Below are 18,410 nucleotides of genomic sequence, written 5' to 3'. Positions count from 1 at the left end.
ATGGGCAGGACATTCATTGTGTGATACTTAGTGAAGGGTCTGAGAGGCAGGGGGGGGCATGACACGGATTCAATGATCACCATGAAAAATCCATGCATCCACTCAGACATTGCACTAGGCATAACACCATAGCCATTGTGTCTGGAATACTCATTTTGGCCCAGTTCACACAGTTTTTAGATGCCGAGTTTGATGCTGAAGCCGCATCGGGATCAGCGTTTTTTCAGCGGCGGCTTTTAGCCACTCACGGTAAAAAAGAAGCGGCATGCGCTTTCTTGCCACAGTTACGCCTTTGACCTCCTATTAAAGTCAATGGGAGACAGAGTGTTTTTCGTGCCCACAGGTGAAAAAGTGCAGCAAGAAAGTGCAGCCAGGTCAGAATCTGCCTCAAACTTCCTGAAGGAATTTTGAGGCAGATTTTTTTTTTCTGCCTGCAAAATTAATTGAGCGTTGGCCGAGTATGAACACCAGCACTCCATCCTCACGGAGCAGTTCTGGGGACTTTCGGTCCCCCGTTCTCCTTACTGCTGTAGGTCCCAGCAGTCAGACCCCCAGCGGCCACACACATATACCCTACCCTGTAAATAGGGGATACATGTGTTTTGTGGGACAACTCCTTTAAAGGCTGAATTTATGTATTGCTAAAATTCGGCCATATTTAAAAACAGCCTAATGTGGAAAAAAATTAGTTAGTGGGAACAGAGGCCAAATGTTTCAGGAGGTTCTTAGAAATGGAGTTAATGGCTCCTTCACACTTAGGGTATTGTTCACACGCAGAGTCAAAAACGTCTCAAAATACGGAGCGGTTTTCAAGAGTAAACCGCTCCTGATTTCCAGACATTTTTTTGTGCCACTCGCGATTTTCGCTGCGCTTTTTTTGAGCTTTTTTTCGATGGTCAATGAAAAACGGCTCCAAAAACGTCCCAAGAAGTGACCTGCACTTCTTTTTCGTGGCCGTTTTTTTATGTGTAAAAAACGCAGCAAAAAACGCTCCGTCAGAACAGAACGCCGTTTTCCCATTGAAATCATTGGGCAGATGTTTGGAGGCATTCTGCTTCCGATTTTTCGGGCGTTTACGGCTAAAGGTATGTTCACATGGCCTATTTTCAGCCGTTTTTCAAGCCGAGTATTTTTAAAAACGGGCGCGTAAAAAAAGCCTTGTAAAAAGAAGTGCATGTCAGTTCTTGAGCCATTTTTCATTGACTTAATAGAAAAACAGCTCCAAAAACGGCCGTAAAAAACGCTGCAAGAGACACTAGTTGCTTAAAAAACGGCTGAAAACCAGGGGCTGTTTTCCTTTCAAAACAGCTCCGAATTTCCAGCCGTTTGTTAAGCGTGTGAACATACCCGAACATATAAAAATACCGATCAAATACAGATTTTTTTACAAATTGTTCCGTTTTTCTTTTAGTATTGTAGCCATTTTTTGTTCCGTATTGTGCAGTTGTCGGTTCTTCAGTATTTGTTCAGTTTTTTTGCTAAAGAATTAACTAGTTTTATGCTGTTATTGTAATGTTGCTGAAATACGTATGCAATTTTTTTTTTAACAAAATACGCACATGTGAACCATGCAAAAACGGAACATGCGTTTTTATATTCAACGGGCTATAAATGGTACCAGCACGAATCCGTTGGAACATGCTGGGCATTTAAAAAAACAAAAATGCCCTGCTTATAAAAAATTAAAAAAAACAGAAATGTGAATAAAATCATTTAAAAAGAAGATCTGTCACAAGATATTAAATAGATCTCTGATAAATCTGATGTACTTACTTTGAAGAATGGCTGTATAATCCTCTCTTTAAAGTTTTCCTGTCGGATATTAAAATCCGCATTTTATGAGACCAGGTTTATGCATGATTTCATCTCAATCTCCTACCTACAGCGGACAAGCTCCTGCCACTGTCCCTCCTCCCCGCACCATGCTGACATCTCACCGATGCAAATACTCGGTCTCATAAAATTCTAATGTTAAGATCAGGACATTCTAATGCCCTATTCATAAACAGTTTTTTGGTGCCGATTTTGAAACGGAAAGCGGGTCTGAATCAGCACCAAAAAAACGGCCAAAATTGCCCCCCACTGATTTCAATGGGAGGCAGAGGCATTTATTTTCCTGGGGAGCTTTCAGCATCTCGCGGCATGGCCTTTCTTGCCACGGTAGATAGAATAAAACTCACGGCGCTCCTTTAGAAGCGTTTTTTGCAATGTTTTTTGCCCGCAGTCCTTGAATTAGCTTCTGTCTGCAAAAAATATAAAATGTGCAAACAGGGCCTTACATGAATTTTCAAAGTAAGTACACCAGCCTCATCAGGTCCTTGATCTATTTAATAATGTATGCAGTTTGTATTTTGAAATCTGGTGATAGATCCTCATTAAATGTACTGCCAGTTTGTTTTTTTCAATGAAAAAAAAAATGAAATAATATGGATCAGAAATACGGAAGTGTGAATGTGTCCCAACTAAGAAAGAAGAGAGTCAGTAATCCCATTGAAGAGAACTACAGAGAGCTTCTCCCAGCTGGACATGGCTGCTTACAGAGAACTATAGGTGTCAAAGGGAAAAATATAAATATGAAAAACCGTAATAAGTTCTTATTTTCCACGCTTAACCCATCGCTTATACAAAAAAGCTCTTATTCTTATAAAAAAAATGATAGCCACCGCTGTGCCCTTCAGCTTATAATGGTCATCCTTGGTAAAGCATTGCTCCGGCAGACGTGCAGTTACAGCAAATCCTCAAGATGCCTCCCATTACTGTTAGAGTATTACTAGGCGTATAATGGGCCATACTATGCGAGTAAGGGCACGCTTGTTTACATGGTTGTATTACCACCGATCACTGACCCGCAGGTGGTACAAAAAATGACCCTTCTGTGCCCTCAAATCCACCTAACTCACAGCACTATCCAGTGACTGAGAAATAATACTATAATAAAGCAGTAAAATCAGATCCACATATGCATCAAGCGCTTATAATATACAATGCTCGCCGGGAAATCTGGGACAGAAGTATAGGACACCGTATACATACTGTACGTCCTTAACATCCCGTTATGCAGGCGCCGAGATAGAAGATACGTTTTTGCCTCTAGGGTTTACACATTATGGTTTTACATGAAATTGATCAATTACAATCTATTTGTATTAGATGCGATGTGTAAATGACCTGAAGCGATTGCTTAGAAGTAATCGCGGCATCATATCTGGAGCGGATCTTGAGGTGGAACTTACTGAAGTGACAGCCGCATGTAGACAGGAGTCACTAAACAGTGAGATACAGAAGTGACCACTTGGACCCCCCCATTCGCAAGAACAAGGCCGTTCACTCTTCAATAAACTCTTGAGATTAACCCCTTTCAGATATATCTGCAACAATACGGAGACTCTATTCTCTGTGGACCAGCCTGAGAAAAGAGTCGCATTCATCAGAAGATTTTTGTGACATACTCAGAAATTCACCACCGCCTCTGAGAGGTCAATTAGACTTAACGCTCATTGTTTTTATGACAAACGTAGATCCTCAATCATCAGATTCATGCCAATAATGCACCAGTAGCCGTTTTTATCCAACGCAAGTCGAAAATGTTAGAGGGAAACGGTCACTAAGTTTGTGACCACTACACCGCCAGTATGCCGCTATGCAGCTATAGCGTTCCAAACCAGCCCAAGTCAAAATCATTCGTTTCAGCATTAGGTAGTATAAAAGACAAATGAACAGAGGAGTCCAGTGGCATCGAGCGCATGCGCATCGCGAGGATAAATCAGAGGACAGTACACCTCGCTTCACTGCGCGTGCCCCAACCCTAATGATAGGTTCCCTTTAATTTCTCTCTAGAGAAGGACACGGCATGGAAATAGTTAACTCCCTATAGCTTTCTAATTATGCAAAAGTAACTCTGTTTTGTTTTTTTTTTCACATCAACCTATATCAGGAAAGGACATATCCTATATAATTGTAGGGTCAAAACCTTTGACCAAAATTGGGGGCACCCATTGTAGAAAATACCACCTTATTACTAAACGGTAAGGCTCTGTTCACGTTAATGGCCTCCATCTAACTAATATGCCAGAAAAAAACTCACAACGTATAGCTGGTACGGATGCCTAAGGCCTCATTCACACGGCAGGGTTTCCCGGCCGGATGCCGGCCGTTCATAAATCGGCCGGCACCCGGCTGCATTAGGAATAATAGACCCCTAATGGGGCTATTCACACAGCCGATTTTTTGACGGCCGGGAAAACCGCCCGTCAAAAAATAGGACATGCTCTATTTTCGCCCGGGTACCCGGCCGCCCGGCTCCCATAGAAGTCTATGGGGCCAGGTAATACCCGGCCATCACCGGGATGTGTCCCGAGTGACGGCCGGGTTTTCCGGCTCTTGCGCTCTATCTCCTCCTCCTCACAGCGCAGAGTGCATGTGAGGAGGAGGAGTTGATGCCATTCTGACGAATGGCATCGCTGTACACGGTGTGGCCGGGCCGGGGTGTACAGCAGGTGGAAGGGAGCGCTGCGCTGGCTCCCTTCTCCTGCTTGTTAAAAGCACCCTGGCCCGGCGACACCTTTGATGGCGCCGCTAGCAGCTGCAGCAGCTGCTGCGGCTGCTACTACTGTAGCGACGCCACTATAGCAGAGCGGGGAGGTATCTCCCCGCTCTGCTATGTGCTAGCCGCACTTTAGCTCCTTGAAGGAGCGGAATCCCCGTGTGTTCGGGGATTCCGCTCCTGGACAGAGCGCTTGATGTCTCTGTCCATATCTGGGCAGTGACATCAGGGGAAACTCCTGAAGCGGAATCCCCAAACACATGGGGATTCCCCTTCAGGAGTTGCCGATGATGTCACTGTCCGGATCTGCCCGGCCCGGCACGGATGCATAACTTTATGCAAACCAGCCGGGCAGAATGGCCGATTTTACCGGCCGGCACTCGGGCTCGGACGCGACCCGGTCGTGTGAATCCCGCCTAACAGTGGCATCCGTCACCCAAACACTATCATGGCATCTGTTTAACGTAAACGCCAAAACGACTTATATGCTAAACGGATGCCACCCTAGGGTATGGGTGATGGATGCCACTGTTAGACATCACTGTAATCCGTCACCCATGAAAAGCTCATGACATACGTTAAACATTTGCCTGTGATGGATGCCACATACTGGCCTCCATAACCCATAGACTTCCACGTTAATAAAATAAGAGTATACCACGTAGCATACCTTTTTTTTTACTATTCCATACGTTATTTTTTGCGGTATACATTTTATCCTCAGCACATGTTTGGCGTGCACATCGAAAGCTTTCCTGGCATACACGCTAAATATAGGGGAAAAAACGTGATGTGAACATGGTCTTACTGAACTCCAGATGTATCATTACAACTATTTACAGGCTATTCTGTAGGAAAAGTTACAGCGCTTCAGCGAGAAGGCCAGGATCACACACAGTTTAGATGCAATTGTTGGCGTTTTTTTTAGCCAAAACCAAAAGTGGATCCAAAAAGGAAGTAAGGTATAAAGAAAATAAAGAAGGTATAAATAAAAGACTGATGCATCTTCTTTCTTGGGTGTCTAATACCGTGTTTGGTTAAAAAAACAAGCCAAAAACTGTAAACCGGTGTGTGTGATCCTGGCCAAAACAAAAGTTTTGTCCTTGATCGTTTTGTGCATTTCCAGCGGTAGATCATCATTGTGGATACTTGCATTTCTTTGAATCGTGACCAAAACAATTGCTTAGAATTGTTGTTTTAGATTAGGATAAAAATTCCTGTCCAAGGGCTGCCTGAAAGATGGACAAGATGTGCAGTTTGTTTTCTGGAAAAAGACAAAAAAACTTTTTCCCCCAATATTGTACAACTTCTTTAACTGGTTCCCGACCGCTGGCTGTATATTTACGGCCAGCGGTCAGGGTCCTTAAAACCCGAGCAATAGACTTTTTACGGCTCGGGTTTTAACTTGCTGCCCGCGCGATCGGGCTGCTGAATGTCGGGTCTCCGGCTGTCAGTGACTGCCGGGGACCCTGAGGAGAGGATAGAAGCAGCTTTCGCTACTTCTGTCTTCTCCGATGTCTTTTTACACAGCGCTCAATGAACGCTGTGTATATGAATAGAGACAGCAGCAGCGGCGCGGTCTCTATCAGTCCCGGTGATCATGTGACTGGTCACATGATCGCCGGGTGCCGTTACTGATAGACTGATGCTGGGTCTTACTAGACCCAGCACAGCCCTATTAGTGACAATCGTCACTATGAGAGGGCTGATTTCCCCTGTAACTGGGGCTGCTGTGCAGCTCCAGTTACAGGGGAAAAACATGGTGTAAAAGAAAGAAAAAAAATATATAAAAGTTCCCCAAAGGTCTTTTTTGACCTTTGAGGGACAGACCATAGTAATAAAAAAAAAAAAGTACAATTTTTTTTAAATAATAAATAGAATACCCACCCCAAAAAAAACATTCCCCCCCGCCAATCATTTTTGTAACGCTAGCGCTGACCCAATTACCCTAATATAGACATGTAATATATTAAAATTTACGGTAGACAATGATGATCACAAATAAAAGGTCTATTTTAGGGTAAAACTATGTTATTACCAAAAAAAAAAATAGCTGAAACGTAAAAAAGCTTATTTTTTTACTATTATTTTCAAACTTTATGAATAAAAATTCTAAACTAGCGAAAAAGGATGTGTATAAAAACGCAAAAAAATACGAAACCTGCATTGTCTACGGAAAAACCGTCGCAAAAATCACGTAGTTAGCCCAACAAATAAAAAAGTTATAACCATTTAACTAACACGTGCTAAAAAGGGATAAACTGTGTCTGGTCCTGAAGGCGCAAAATAGCCCGGTCCTGAACTGGTTAAGAAAGCTTAGTCTCCTAGGCACGCAAGAAGTATGTTTGGGGCCAAGGTAAACGTGGCCCTACTGACGGATGCAGCATCTGTTCTCATTATGAACCGTTAGGTGGCACCCATGGCGTAATGTACACAATCGGCAGAGAAATGTCTACATGGACGTCATTTACAGGCCAATTGTGACAAGTTCAGAGCCATCATTTGAACCCGTTATGGAAAATGTCAATCTTCCTTTCACACGACGACGAAAAGTTTTTACACAAGATATCATTCCTTTCATAATGAAATTGCACAGGGCAGCAAGCTTCGGCACTCCAGCTGTTGTGAAACTACAGTTCCCAGCATGCCCAGATATCCTTTAGCTGGAATAAAGCCTTCGGCTGTCAGTACATGCTGGGAGTTGTAGTTTTACAACAGTTGAAGTGCCAAAGGGTGCTGAAAGATAAAAAAATGTAAAAAATAAAATAAAAAATGAACCTCCCCAATTGTAATGCCGTCAAAAATAGTCCAGATGGTTTAACCACAAGACAAAACATTGTCACAAGTTGTGCCAACGATGTGGTCAAGGACAATTTTGTGATCCCAATAGAAAGTTGTGCGACACAATGGCTTTCTATAGTCACCCCCCCCCCCCCACACCCACCAACAGTAGCAATGCCCACCATATACATAGAATGGATGTTGGCTGATCATTTCTCTCTCGACTTTCCCATGCATGTTTATCGCAACGGGGATAGCCGGTACACCCCCCCCCCCCACATTACACCATAGGCCAATCCCACAGCAGGGTCGGATGACTTGTATAGTTATGGCCATCTCAAGACATGAAATCCCACCACTCCCATCTGGCAGGCGGCCGCTCCTATAAAACAGCATGCCCTGTATGTAAAGCATCGCGTCCCTCTCGTGAGGGTCTACATAACTCCCTATCTATACAAGTGCTCGGCCCCCAATAGAGAAGACGAATCAAGATGGGGGCGTCATTGAGTGCGGTCACCCCTAAACTTCATGTACGTGCAGATGTGACTGGTAACATGGAGACCCCCTGCCTACTCATCCGAGCCTCCGGCACGGGTCCAAGCTTCCGATTTTATATGTGGTGGGAGAAGGTAGGGGGGCGCTGTAAGATTATCGCACTTTCAGAGAGTTCAGCAAACTCTTCCGCCATATATAGAGCGATCACCGCGTTGGTCACAAGAAGCTCGCCGTATAGGATCGGCAGAGCAGCCAAAATAATATGTATTGAGGGCAGGCAGCACTGAATACTGTACTGTACGTAGCCAGGAATAGAGGTGGCACCAGCTGGGCAGTGCCAGCACCTGTAGGTAAGGACAGGAGCTCAGCTATAACTGGATCCGCTGATGAGATCTAGGAGCTAGATCCGGAGTACAATACATTACAAGACACATACAACAGAGAGAAGGAGCCTGGACCCACAGGAAGGGACAGGACAGCACCCCATGCCCCGGCACGGTGTGGGCACCTGCTTCTCACACACGATGCCCAGCAGAGCCCTCATGTGCCAGTCACACACACAGCCCTCTGCACCCCTACTGTCAGCTCCCTCTCCTCGGCCGGACCCCGCTCACCATTAAAACTTTGGCAGCGCTCTCCAGCTGGGCGATCACTTCACTCGCACCCAGCGCCGCCATCATGGGCTCCGTTCAATGACGCGCCACGCAGTGCAGTGTGGGATAAAGCGGGGAGCAGAGCCAATGGCGGCCCTGGGGGAGGGGAGGAGAGAGGGGTGAGAGGAGGGTCCTCGTAGTCGTATTGAGGGAGATGGGACCAGAAGTTTTGCAGAGCCGAGCTGGCAGTGTGGCTGTTGCGGGACGGCATGGCGGACCTGACAGGAAGGGCCACCAGAGTAACGGCGACGTCTGGTCATGAGGGGGAAAGTTGTCAGAAATATTATCAGGGTTCAGTTTCCAGAATATTCTGACTTGTCATTTAGATACGACAGAGAATTATATAGGGGAAGCTGGGACCCTCACAAAGTCCTGGAGGAAGGGGAACCCTAATACTTCGATATCTGGTTACGACATCTTCAAAAACCTTGGTTTGGTTGGTAAGGGTAATGGGCGCATGTTTTTGGGTTATGGAAGGTCAGATGGTTTGGGCGATTTGGGAATGGCACACGGGTACCGCATACCCTGCAACATTTGAAAACTGAAAATAAGTGCGCTCCCCGGGGGCCAAAGAAACGTAAAACTCATCTGGCGCAAACGTTCTTCCTATTACTTTTTTGATTGGTCAACGTGTTTGAGAAGGATTAATGCAGGTCCTAGTACCCTGGAAGTTTCGTCCCACCGTACGTAATACATGGCCGTGCCAAGTCTGCCAGAGCGAGAGACGTCTTTTCGTTAGCAGCGCTCAACACGAGACCCCCACCCGCTATGATGTCTAAAATCCAAAATCTTGCAGTCATACAGGATGTATTGATTAATGGTTGTATTTTGTTAAAAAAAAATTTTGCAGGTAAACAACCAGTTAATCCGCAACACCATTAACAAGCAATTTCACAGCTGTACCAAACAGAGTGCCAGCGCGGCTGTCAGATGCATTGCAGCCGCTTCAATAAAGCTCTGTGGGGCATTACCTTTAGACCCAGTTCGCACGCGTTTTTTTTTATGCAAAAACAGCCACAAATCTCCCTCTATTGCGTTCAATAGGAGGTAGAGGTGTTTTTCTTCCCAGTCGGTTTTTCACTGCTCGAATAGAAAAAAGTGTTATTTCCTCTCTTACAGCGGTTTCCACTTCTGAACCTCCATTAAAATATACAGGAGGCTGAAAAAAAATGCGCCGTTCGTTTGGAGCCTTTTTTGATGTGGTTTTTGCGTAGTTGGAAAAAAAAACACATAAAAAATAACAGAATTCTTTATAGAGCCCTTGCCCACACTTACCTCTTGTGCAGGACAGGGAACAATACACTTGGAGGGTCTGACACAGATGTGGGGCCCATTTTGCACATTCAACTTTTGAGAAGGGACATCCGGTAGATTCTGAAAAGTGTCTGACAAAGCGTTGTCCCATTATACCCCACCCATTTATATAGGACACACCCAACTAGTGCATAGTAACAACTTTATCATACCCCAAAATGAATACAGGCCCTATAAATAAATTTAGACCTGTAAATAAAGACCGAGAGACCAGCAGATCCTCTACCCATTGCTGCAGTGTTCTTCAACGCCGGGCAAAGCTGCAGACGACTCCCTATCGGGGTCGGAGTATATTGTGACAACGCGGGCGATTGGGAAATTTGCCTGTTCTTCCCGTATTTTGGGACAACTCCCCTTTGGGAGTCTCCCCGACATTTCAGGAGAGTTGGCAAGTATGCATTAGGTCAACCTATGCCAAACTAGTGTCGTTTTGGTGTACAGTGTGCAGGTTTACATCGGAATACAAGTCCTTTTGTTTCAAAGTGCTGGATGGTGTAACCTGCTTCACCACATTAAAAAGGTACAGTAGTTTTTTTTAAGTCACTATTCAAATTAGTGAGACTGTATACAAAGTGGGCATAGAGAACGCCCCTTCTCACTGAGCGGTAAACAGTTGTGGAATTTCTGAGCAATAGGCCACATATATATATATATATATATATATATATATATATATATATACTTTCAGAAAAACTGCCCTTCTTGCCGGTGGTAAGCAGTCAAGCATGCAGCTTTCATTTTCTGTACTGGGAAAAAAATGTGAAAATCTGATTGTGGTCGATATAGTTATCAAGGCTTGTTGTCAGGTTTTTATCATTAAACGTGATGATCATTATACCATTCAGCACCTTGCGGGACTCCCTTTTTTTTATTTTATAAACAATTCAACTTTATTGACGAGTTTGTTAACCTAAGGCCTCATGCCCACTTCTGTTTTTTCCTTCAGGGTGCTATCCGTTTTTGTCACTGATAGTACCCTGAACCCATTCATTTCAATGGGCCCATGCACACTTCCATTATTTTGACTGATCCGTTGTTTCGTTCCATCAAAAGTAGAGCATGTCGTACTTTGGTCAGTGATTCCATGACCGTGGGGCCCATAGAAGTCAATGGGTCCGTCAAAAAAACGGAAGGCAACGGCAGGGCGTGCCAAAGTTCACAGACTGGGACATGTGACAAGTTCAAATAAAGCTCAATACCTTCCGTTTTCTTAACGGAAGCACGACGTCCTGTTGAAACGGAAACACGGAACGGACACTGAGTACACACGGCTACCAAAACGGATACATGGATACGTCAAAAACGGCTGAGAAAACGGTGATGGAAGTGTGCATGAGGCCTAAGGCTTTACTCAAGCAAGCGTATAAATCGGCTGTGTGACGGCTGTTTTTTTGTTTTTTTTTCTATGGGGCTGTTCACACGGCCATTGTTTTAACGGACCCTGTGAAGGGCTCGTGAAAAAATAGGACATACTATTTTAGTCTGTTTTCAGGGATCCCCCAAGAGACTCAAGTCTATGAGGGATCTGTGAAAATGTGTCCCGCACGGGTATGACCGATTTTACACGCTCGATTGAATTAAGCCTTAGTATGTAGAATAGACTAATGAAAAATAACGGCATTCCAGGTGTACATAAAGGAAAAGTATACAGTAGATTTCTAAATTAAAGTCACACCTAAGGAACAACTAAAGGAAAAACAATGCAAAATGTTGTCAACTGCCTTAAGAAGGGAAGAAGTAGACAAATAACCATTAGCTCCTTCCCATCCCAGGACGTATGGATGCATCATGGCTGGGCAGGGGTTTGTGCGATTCGACGAGTGGATACATAACGTGCGTGTTGCAGGCTCCGCAGTCAAGCTCGCACTGATCACGGCCGGGCTCCCGCTGCAACGGTCGGGTTCGGAACTAGCTCTAATGCCGGCCGTTCAACCATTTCGATGCCAGGGTTAATATCGACCGCGGCATCTATGTGGTGGAGGGAATGGGCGCTCCCTATGTACACTATTGGTCCCTGTGAGCAATCGGTATCGCCCTAATCGCATCGACCAGCAGAATAAAGTTAACATAGTTTATACAGAACAGTGAATGCCGTGAAAAAAAATAACTTCACAAATAAATTATCAAAAAGTAGCATGTACCCCTAAATTATACCAGTAAAAACTACAACTCACCCCGCAAAAAAAAAAAAAAAGCCCTGAAACCGCTCCATCAATGAAAAAATTTGAAAGTTATGGCTCTCAGAATATATCGACACCAAAACATGGTGCTTTAGTGGAGGAGGATTTTTTAGGTCGCACGGTCGGATTTACATCTCATCGGGTGCTAGATTAATGTGAGTCCCCTTGCCTCTCACTTTTGTGTGTGTGTGTGCACGTGCGTGTGTGTGTGTGTGTGTGTGCGCACACAGCCCACGATAAGGACCCCGGGGGGTTAGTCATTCTCCCCGTTATTTAACGAGTACAAACCCTCTCTGCGCTGTGTGTGTTTGTGTGTTGTCTGGCCAACCAAAGCAAGACCGAGGACATGTATTATGTGTATTAGTACAAACATAACAATTACTGTATTAAATCAAATGTTCAAACTGATGTCCTTCAACAACTTGTCCTAAGTGAACGTAAAACGTGTCGATAACGTTATTTATGATTGGTGTGATCAAATTTGAAATGTTCACTATTCTTTCCCGCAGCTCATCTAAGTTTGCGATCCTAATCTCATAAACTTTACTTTTTAAATACCCCCAGTAAAAAAAAAGTCTAATGTGGTCAGATCTGGTGATCTCGGTGGCTATTCTATCGGGCCTCTTCTACCAATCCATTGATCAGGAAAATTATTGTTCAGAAGATTTCGAGCTCGCAGAGAAAAATGAGCCTGCGCTCCATCCTGCTGATACCAAACATTGCGGAAAGCTTCTCCAGCGATATTTTGAATAGCCGGTATCACTTGGTTTCTTAGCAAATTGCAGTAATTTTCTGCATTTATGTTTCCTTCAATGAAAAACGGTTCTACAATATGATTGAGCAATATTCCGGCCCAAACGTTAACCTTCTGAGGATACTGGGCATGACTGTCTCACATCCAATGTGGATTTTCGTCTGCCAAATACCTCATGTTCTGTCGATTTACAGAACCGTTCAGTTCAAACGTAGCTTCATCCGAAAAACAGGTCCAGTTGAAAATCTGATTATCATCAAATCGTGTCGTCATTGTATCGCAAAATTCCACTCTTCTGTCAATCATCTTCGGATAGCTCCTGAACTAGTCGTATTTTATAAGGATGATAATGATGCCTCTTCAAAATTCAATGGACTGATATGGCGCTGACATCATTTTGTTGTACTCCACTCGAGACAGATGTATGAGGATTATCATGTACAGTGTCAGAGTAATAAATCTAATACCTTTTAGATTTATATATTGTATTATCAAAATGACTGCATTATATTGTTTGAGATATAGTTACATAGTTACATAGTTACATTGTTAGTACGGCTCAAAAAAGACACATGTCCATCAAGTTCAACCAAGGGACGGGAAAAGGGAAGGAAAAATTTCTACACATAGGAGCTAATATTTTTTTGTTCTAGGAAATTATCTAACCCTTTTTTAAAGCCATCTACTGTCCCTGCTGTGACGGCTCCTGCGGTAGGCTATTCCATAGATTCACAGTTCTCACGGTAAAGAAGCCTTGTCGCCTCTGCAGCTTGAACCTTTTTTTCTCCAGACGGAGGGAGTGCCCCCTTGTTTTTTGAGGGGGTTTTACAAGGAACAGGATTTCACCATATTTTTTGTATGTGCCATTAATATATTGATATAAGTTAATCATGTCCCCCCCTTAGTCGTCTTTTTTTCAAGGCTAAATAGGTTTAATTCTTTCAATCTTTCCTCATAACTTAAATTCTCCATGCCCCTAATTAGCTTTGTTGCTCTTCTTTGTATTTTTTCCAACTCCAGGGCATCCTTTCTATGAACTGGAGCCCAGAACTGAACTGCATATTCTAGATGAGGCCTCACTAATGCTTTGTAAAGTGGCAATATTACATCCCTGTCCCGTGTGTCCATGCCTCTTTTAATACACGACAATATCCTGCTGGCCTTTGAAGCAGCTGATTGACACTGCATGCTGTTATTGAGTTTATGATTTACAAGAACACCCAGATCCTTCTCAACAAGTGAATCCGCCAGTGTAGCTCCCCCTAGGACATATGATGCATGCAGGTTGTTGGTACCCAGATGCATAACTTTACATTTATCTACATTAAACTTCATCTGCCAAGTGGACGCCCAAACACTTAGTTTGTTTAAATCTGCCTGCAATTCATGAACATCTTCCATAGACTGAACTATATTACATAGCTTGGTGTCATCTGCAAAAATAGAAATAGTGCTATTAATCCCATCTTCTATATCATTAATAAATAAGTTGAATAATAGTGGTCCCAGCACTGAACCCTGGGGTACACCACTTATTACCGGGGACCATTGAGAGAAGGAATCATTGACCACAACCCTCTGGATACGGTCCTTGAGCCAATTCTCAATCCAATTACAAACTATATTTTCTAAACCTATAGTCCTTAATTTACCCATTAGGCGTCTATGGGGGACAGTGTCAAATGCCTTTGCAAAGTCCAAAAACACTAAATCCACAGCGGCCCCTCTGTCTAGGCTTCTGCTTACCTCTTCATAAAAACAGATTAGGTTAGTTTGACAACTTCTGTCCTTAGTAAAACCGTGCTGGCTGTCACTTATAATGCTATTTATCGTCACATAATCCTGTATATAGCCCCTCAAACATTTTCCCCACGATGGATGTTAAGCTTACTGGTCTATAATTACCCGGGGAAGACCTAGAGCCCTTTTTGAAAATAGGCACCACATTTGCCCTGCGCCAGTCCCTTGGCACTATACCAGTCACTAGAGATTCTCTGAATATTATGAAAAGGGGGACAGAAATAACTGAACTAAGCTCTTTTAGAATTCTACGGTGTAACCCATCTGGTCCCGGGGCCTTGTGCACATTTATTTTATTTAATTTAGCTTGGACCATATCTACATTCATCCAATTCAGTATATCAACTGATATATTAACAGCACTGGCACCGGCTACATCAGCTGCTCTTTCTTCTGTTGTATATACAGAGCTAAAGAACCCATTTAGTAACTCTGCCTTCTCTTGATCCCCTGTGATCAACTCCCCATTACCATTATCTAGGGGTCCTACATGTTCAGACCTTGGCTTTTTAGCATTTATATACTTGAAGAATTTTTTGGGATTTGTTTCACTATCCTTGGCCACCTGCCTTTCATTTTGTATTTTTGCTAATTTTATTACATTTTTACAGATTTTATTAAGCTCTTTATATTTTACAAAGGCTACAGCTGTACCCTCAGATTTGTATTTTTTAAATGCCCTTTTTTTGTCGTGTATTGCCCCTTTCACAGAATGTGTAAGCCATGTGGGGTTTAATTTGAGTCGTTTATACTTGTTACCTATAGGAATACATTTTGCACTATAATAACTCAAAGTAGATTTGAAAATCTCCCATTTATCATTTGTTCCATTATTTGACATTAGTTCTTCCCAGTCCATATCCTGAATTGCAGCCCTCATCCTGGGGAAATTGGCTTTCTTAAAATTAAATGTTTTTGCCCTCCCAGCCTGCGTTTTGTTTTTTACAGTATAGGTAAAATGTAACTATATTATGATCACTGTTACCGAGGTTTTCACGAACATTGACATTCCCAACAAGATCTGCATTATTAAAAATGACCAGATCCAACAGAGCTTCACCTCTAGTCGGGTCTTGCACAAACTGGCCCATAAAATTTTCCTGCAACAGGTTGAGGAAATGTCTCCCCTTTGCAGTTGAAGCTGAACCATGACACCAATTAATATCCCAGAAATTAAAATCTCCCATTATCACTACAGTACCCGCCTGTGCAGCCCGCTCCATCTGTTTATATAGCTGAACTTCCATCTCCTCAGTTATATTGGGGGGTCTATAGATTACACCAAAAGTAATTTTTTTCAGTGTTTACCTCCCTTTCTAGTTCCACCCACAAGGTTTCAACCTCCTCACAGTATTCACCCACTATTGTCTCTTTCAGACTCGCCTTCATATCATTTCTCACATACAGACATACACCACCGCCTTTCCTATTTGTCCTGTCTTTCCGAAAAAGTGTAAAACCCTGTAGATTTACAGCCCAGTCATGTGAAGAGTCCAGCCATGTTTCAGCAACACCAACTATATCTATATTTTCTTCCAGTATCAAGGCCTCCAGCTCCCCCATTTTGCTTGCTAGACTTCTGGCATTTGTGAACATACACTTTAACTTGCCTGTCAGTTTTTCACTTTTATTATCAGAAATGTGATTTGACATTAATTGGGCCTTTTTATTTACACTGATGTTTTGTAACGAAAGGATCTCCTTATCTTGTTGTCTAGTCCTCTCCCCACATTCTGTTTCTCCCCCCACCAATATAGTCTGACCCTCTCTAACCTGGCTACCCCTTTTTTTTCTACATTGACCTCCCTCCTCAGCCCTAGTTTAAATACTCCGCCACCGCAGCTAGAATTCTCTCCCCCAGCACAGCGGACCCCCTTCCATTTAGGTGCAAATCATCTGCAGAATACAGTTTGTACCCCAATGAAAAGTCAGCCCAGTGCTCTAGGAACCCAAATCCTTCTCCTCTACACCAAGACTTCAGCCATGCATTTAACTCCCTGAGCTCCCGCTGTCTTTCCTGTGATGCGCATGGCACAGGCAGTATTCCTGAGAATACTACTTTGGAGGTCCTTCCCTTCAGCTTGTAGCCTAGTTCTTTAAAATTATTCTTAAGGCTCCTCCACCTACCATTTATTCTGTCGTTGGTACCGACATGGACCACGACAGCTGGATCATCACCAGCCCCTCCCAGCAATTTGTCCACCCGTTCCACCACATGCCGAACCCTGGCACCAGGGAGACAGCAAACCATTCGGTTGAGGTGGTCTTGGCGACAAATTATTCTATCCGTCTTCCTGATTATAGAATCCCCTACAACTATCAATTGTCTTGGCTTACCTGCATTACCAGCCCGCCGACTACTAGCTGGGCTGTTCTCCCGGCTGTTAGGGAGATCAGTATCCACTAGGGCTGCCATTTCTAAGACTGACACCCTCGCATCATCACCCAACTTGGCAATTTTGCCCGGAATGTCAGAAACCGGATCGGCCTTCCTTTTCTTTGACCCCTTTCTACTGCCCCTAACTACATTAACCCAGCTACTTACCTGATCCTGCTCACCCATGTCTTCACCCTCCAGTTATAACCCACTAACTGCATGCTCCGTGAGCAGCAAGCTCAGCTCAAGATTGTCCATCCTCCTCAGTGTTGCATTCTGCTCCTCCAGATCTCTAATACGAGCTTCCAGGTGACCAACATGCTCACATCTGCCACAGAGATATTCACCCTGGAACTCCGGCTCCAGTCGTGCATACATATGGCAAACTGTGCACTGAAGAAAACCTCCAATCTTGCTATCCATTATCCAAGTTACAAAAAAAACAGCGAACAGTTGTTAATCAAAAAGAAAAAGAAGTAGAAGAGCACTTACTGGGGCTTTAACTCCTCTTTTCAACTCCGGTTTTTGGAACTCCACTTGATCTACAACCCACTTGTTTTTAATCGTCTCATAAATGAATGTATTCCCTATCATCTAAGATACGGTAAAGATGACATCTGACATTCCAAACTGATGAGTACCAGGATTCATATATCTTAGGAAGAAAATCATTACCTTATATGGAAGTATTTTTGGGTGTGTACCTATATGTATTTGGCATCATCTGATTGGAAAATGTGTGTTAAGTGAAAGCATGAACTTATAAATAAAGGCTCCATCCACAGCCATTTTAGATTTCTGTACATCAAACCATTGTATGTGCAATCTCTCCCGATTGGTTATTAATTGTGTATATGAATGAATCCTGGACAAATTCTGTTATGGAGAAAAGGAACTCAGGAGTGATGGGGATTAAAGAGGCTCTGTCACCAGATTTTGCAACCCCTATCTGCTATTGCAGCAGATCGGCGCTGCAATGTAGATTACAGTAACGTTTTTATTTTAAAAAAACGAGCATTTTTGGCCAAGTTATGACCATTTTTGTATTTATGCAAATGAGGCTTGCAAAAGTACAACTGGGCGTGTTTACAGTAAAAGTACAACTGGGCGTGTATTATGTGTGTACATCGGGGCGTTTTTACTTCTTTCACTAGCTGGGCGTTAGGAATGGGAGTGTATGATGCTGACTAATCGGCATCATCCACTTCTGTTCGTTAACACCCAGCTTCTGGCAGTGCAGACACACAGTGTGTTCTCGAGAGATCACGCTGTGACGTCACTCACTTCCTGCCCCAGGTCCTTCATCGTGTCGGCACCAGAGGCTACAGTTGATTCAGCATCAGCGTTTGCAGGTAAGTAGCTACATCGACTTACCTGCAAACGCTGATGCTGCTGCAGAATCAACTGTAGCCTCTGGTGCCGATGTGTCCTCGCTCGTCCGACACGATGCAGGACCTGGGGCAGGAAGTGAGTGACGTCACAGCGTGATCTCTCGAGAACACGCTGTGTCTGC

The 18,410-nt window shown here is 43.6% G+C and overlaps 1 protein-coding gene across 1 annotated transcript in view; it reads right to left on the bottom strand.

Moving 5' to 3' along the window:
* Nucleotides 1-8,662, bottom strand: part of XPO4 (exportin 4) — a 103,199-nt gene extending 94,537 nt beyond the window's left edge. The window contains exon 1 of the mRNA XM_075851640.1: nt 8,434-8,662. Within this exon, the coding sequence (XP_075707755.1) occupies nt 8,434-8,499 (66 nt within the window). The 5' untranslated portion in view covers nt 8,500-8,662. The remainder of the gene's footprint in view (nt 1-8,433) is intronic.
* Nucleotides 8,663-18,410: the final 9,748 nt, after the last annotated feature.

The sequence above is a fragment of the Rhinoderma darwinii genome, chromosome 2 (genome assembly GCF_050947455.1).
Source record: "Rhinoderma darwinii isolate aRhiDar2 chromosome 2, aRhiDar2.hap1, whole genome shotgun sequence".
Lineage (NCBI taxonomy): Eukaryota > Metazoa > Chordata > Amphibia > Anura > Rhinodermatidae > Rhinoderma > Rhinoderma darwinii.
The sequence above is the reverse complement of the archived record's forward strand: the minus strand, read 5'-3'. Positions and strand labels throughout refer to the sequence as shown.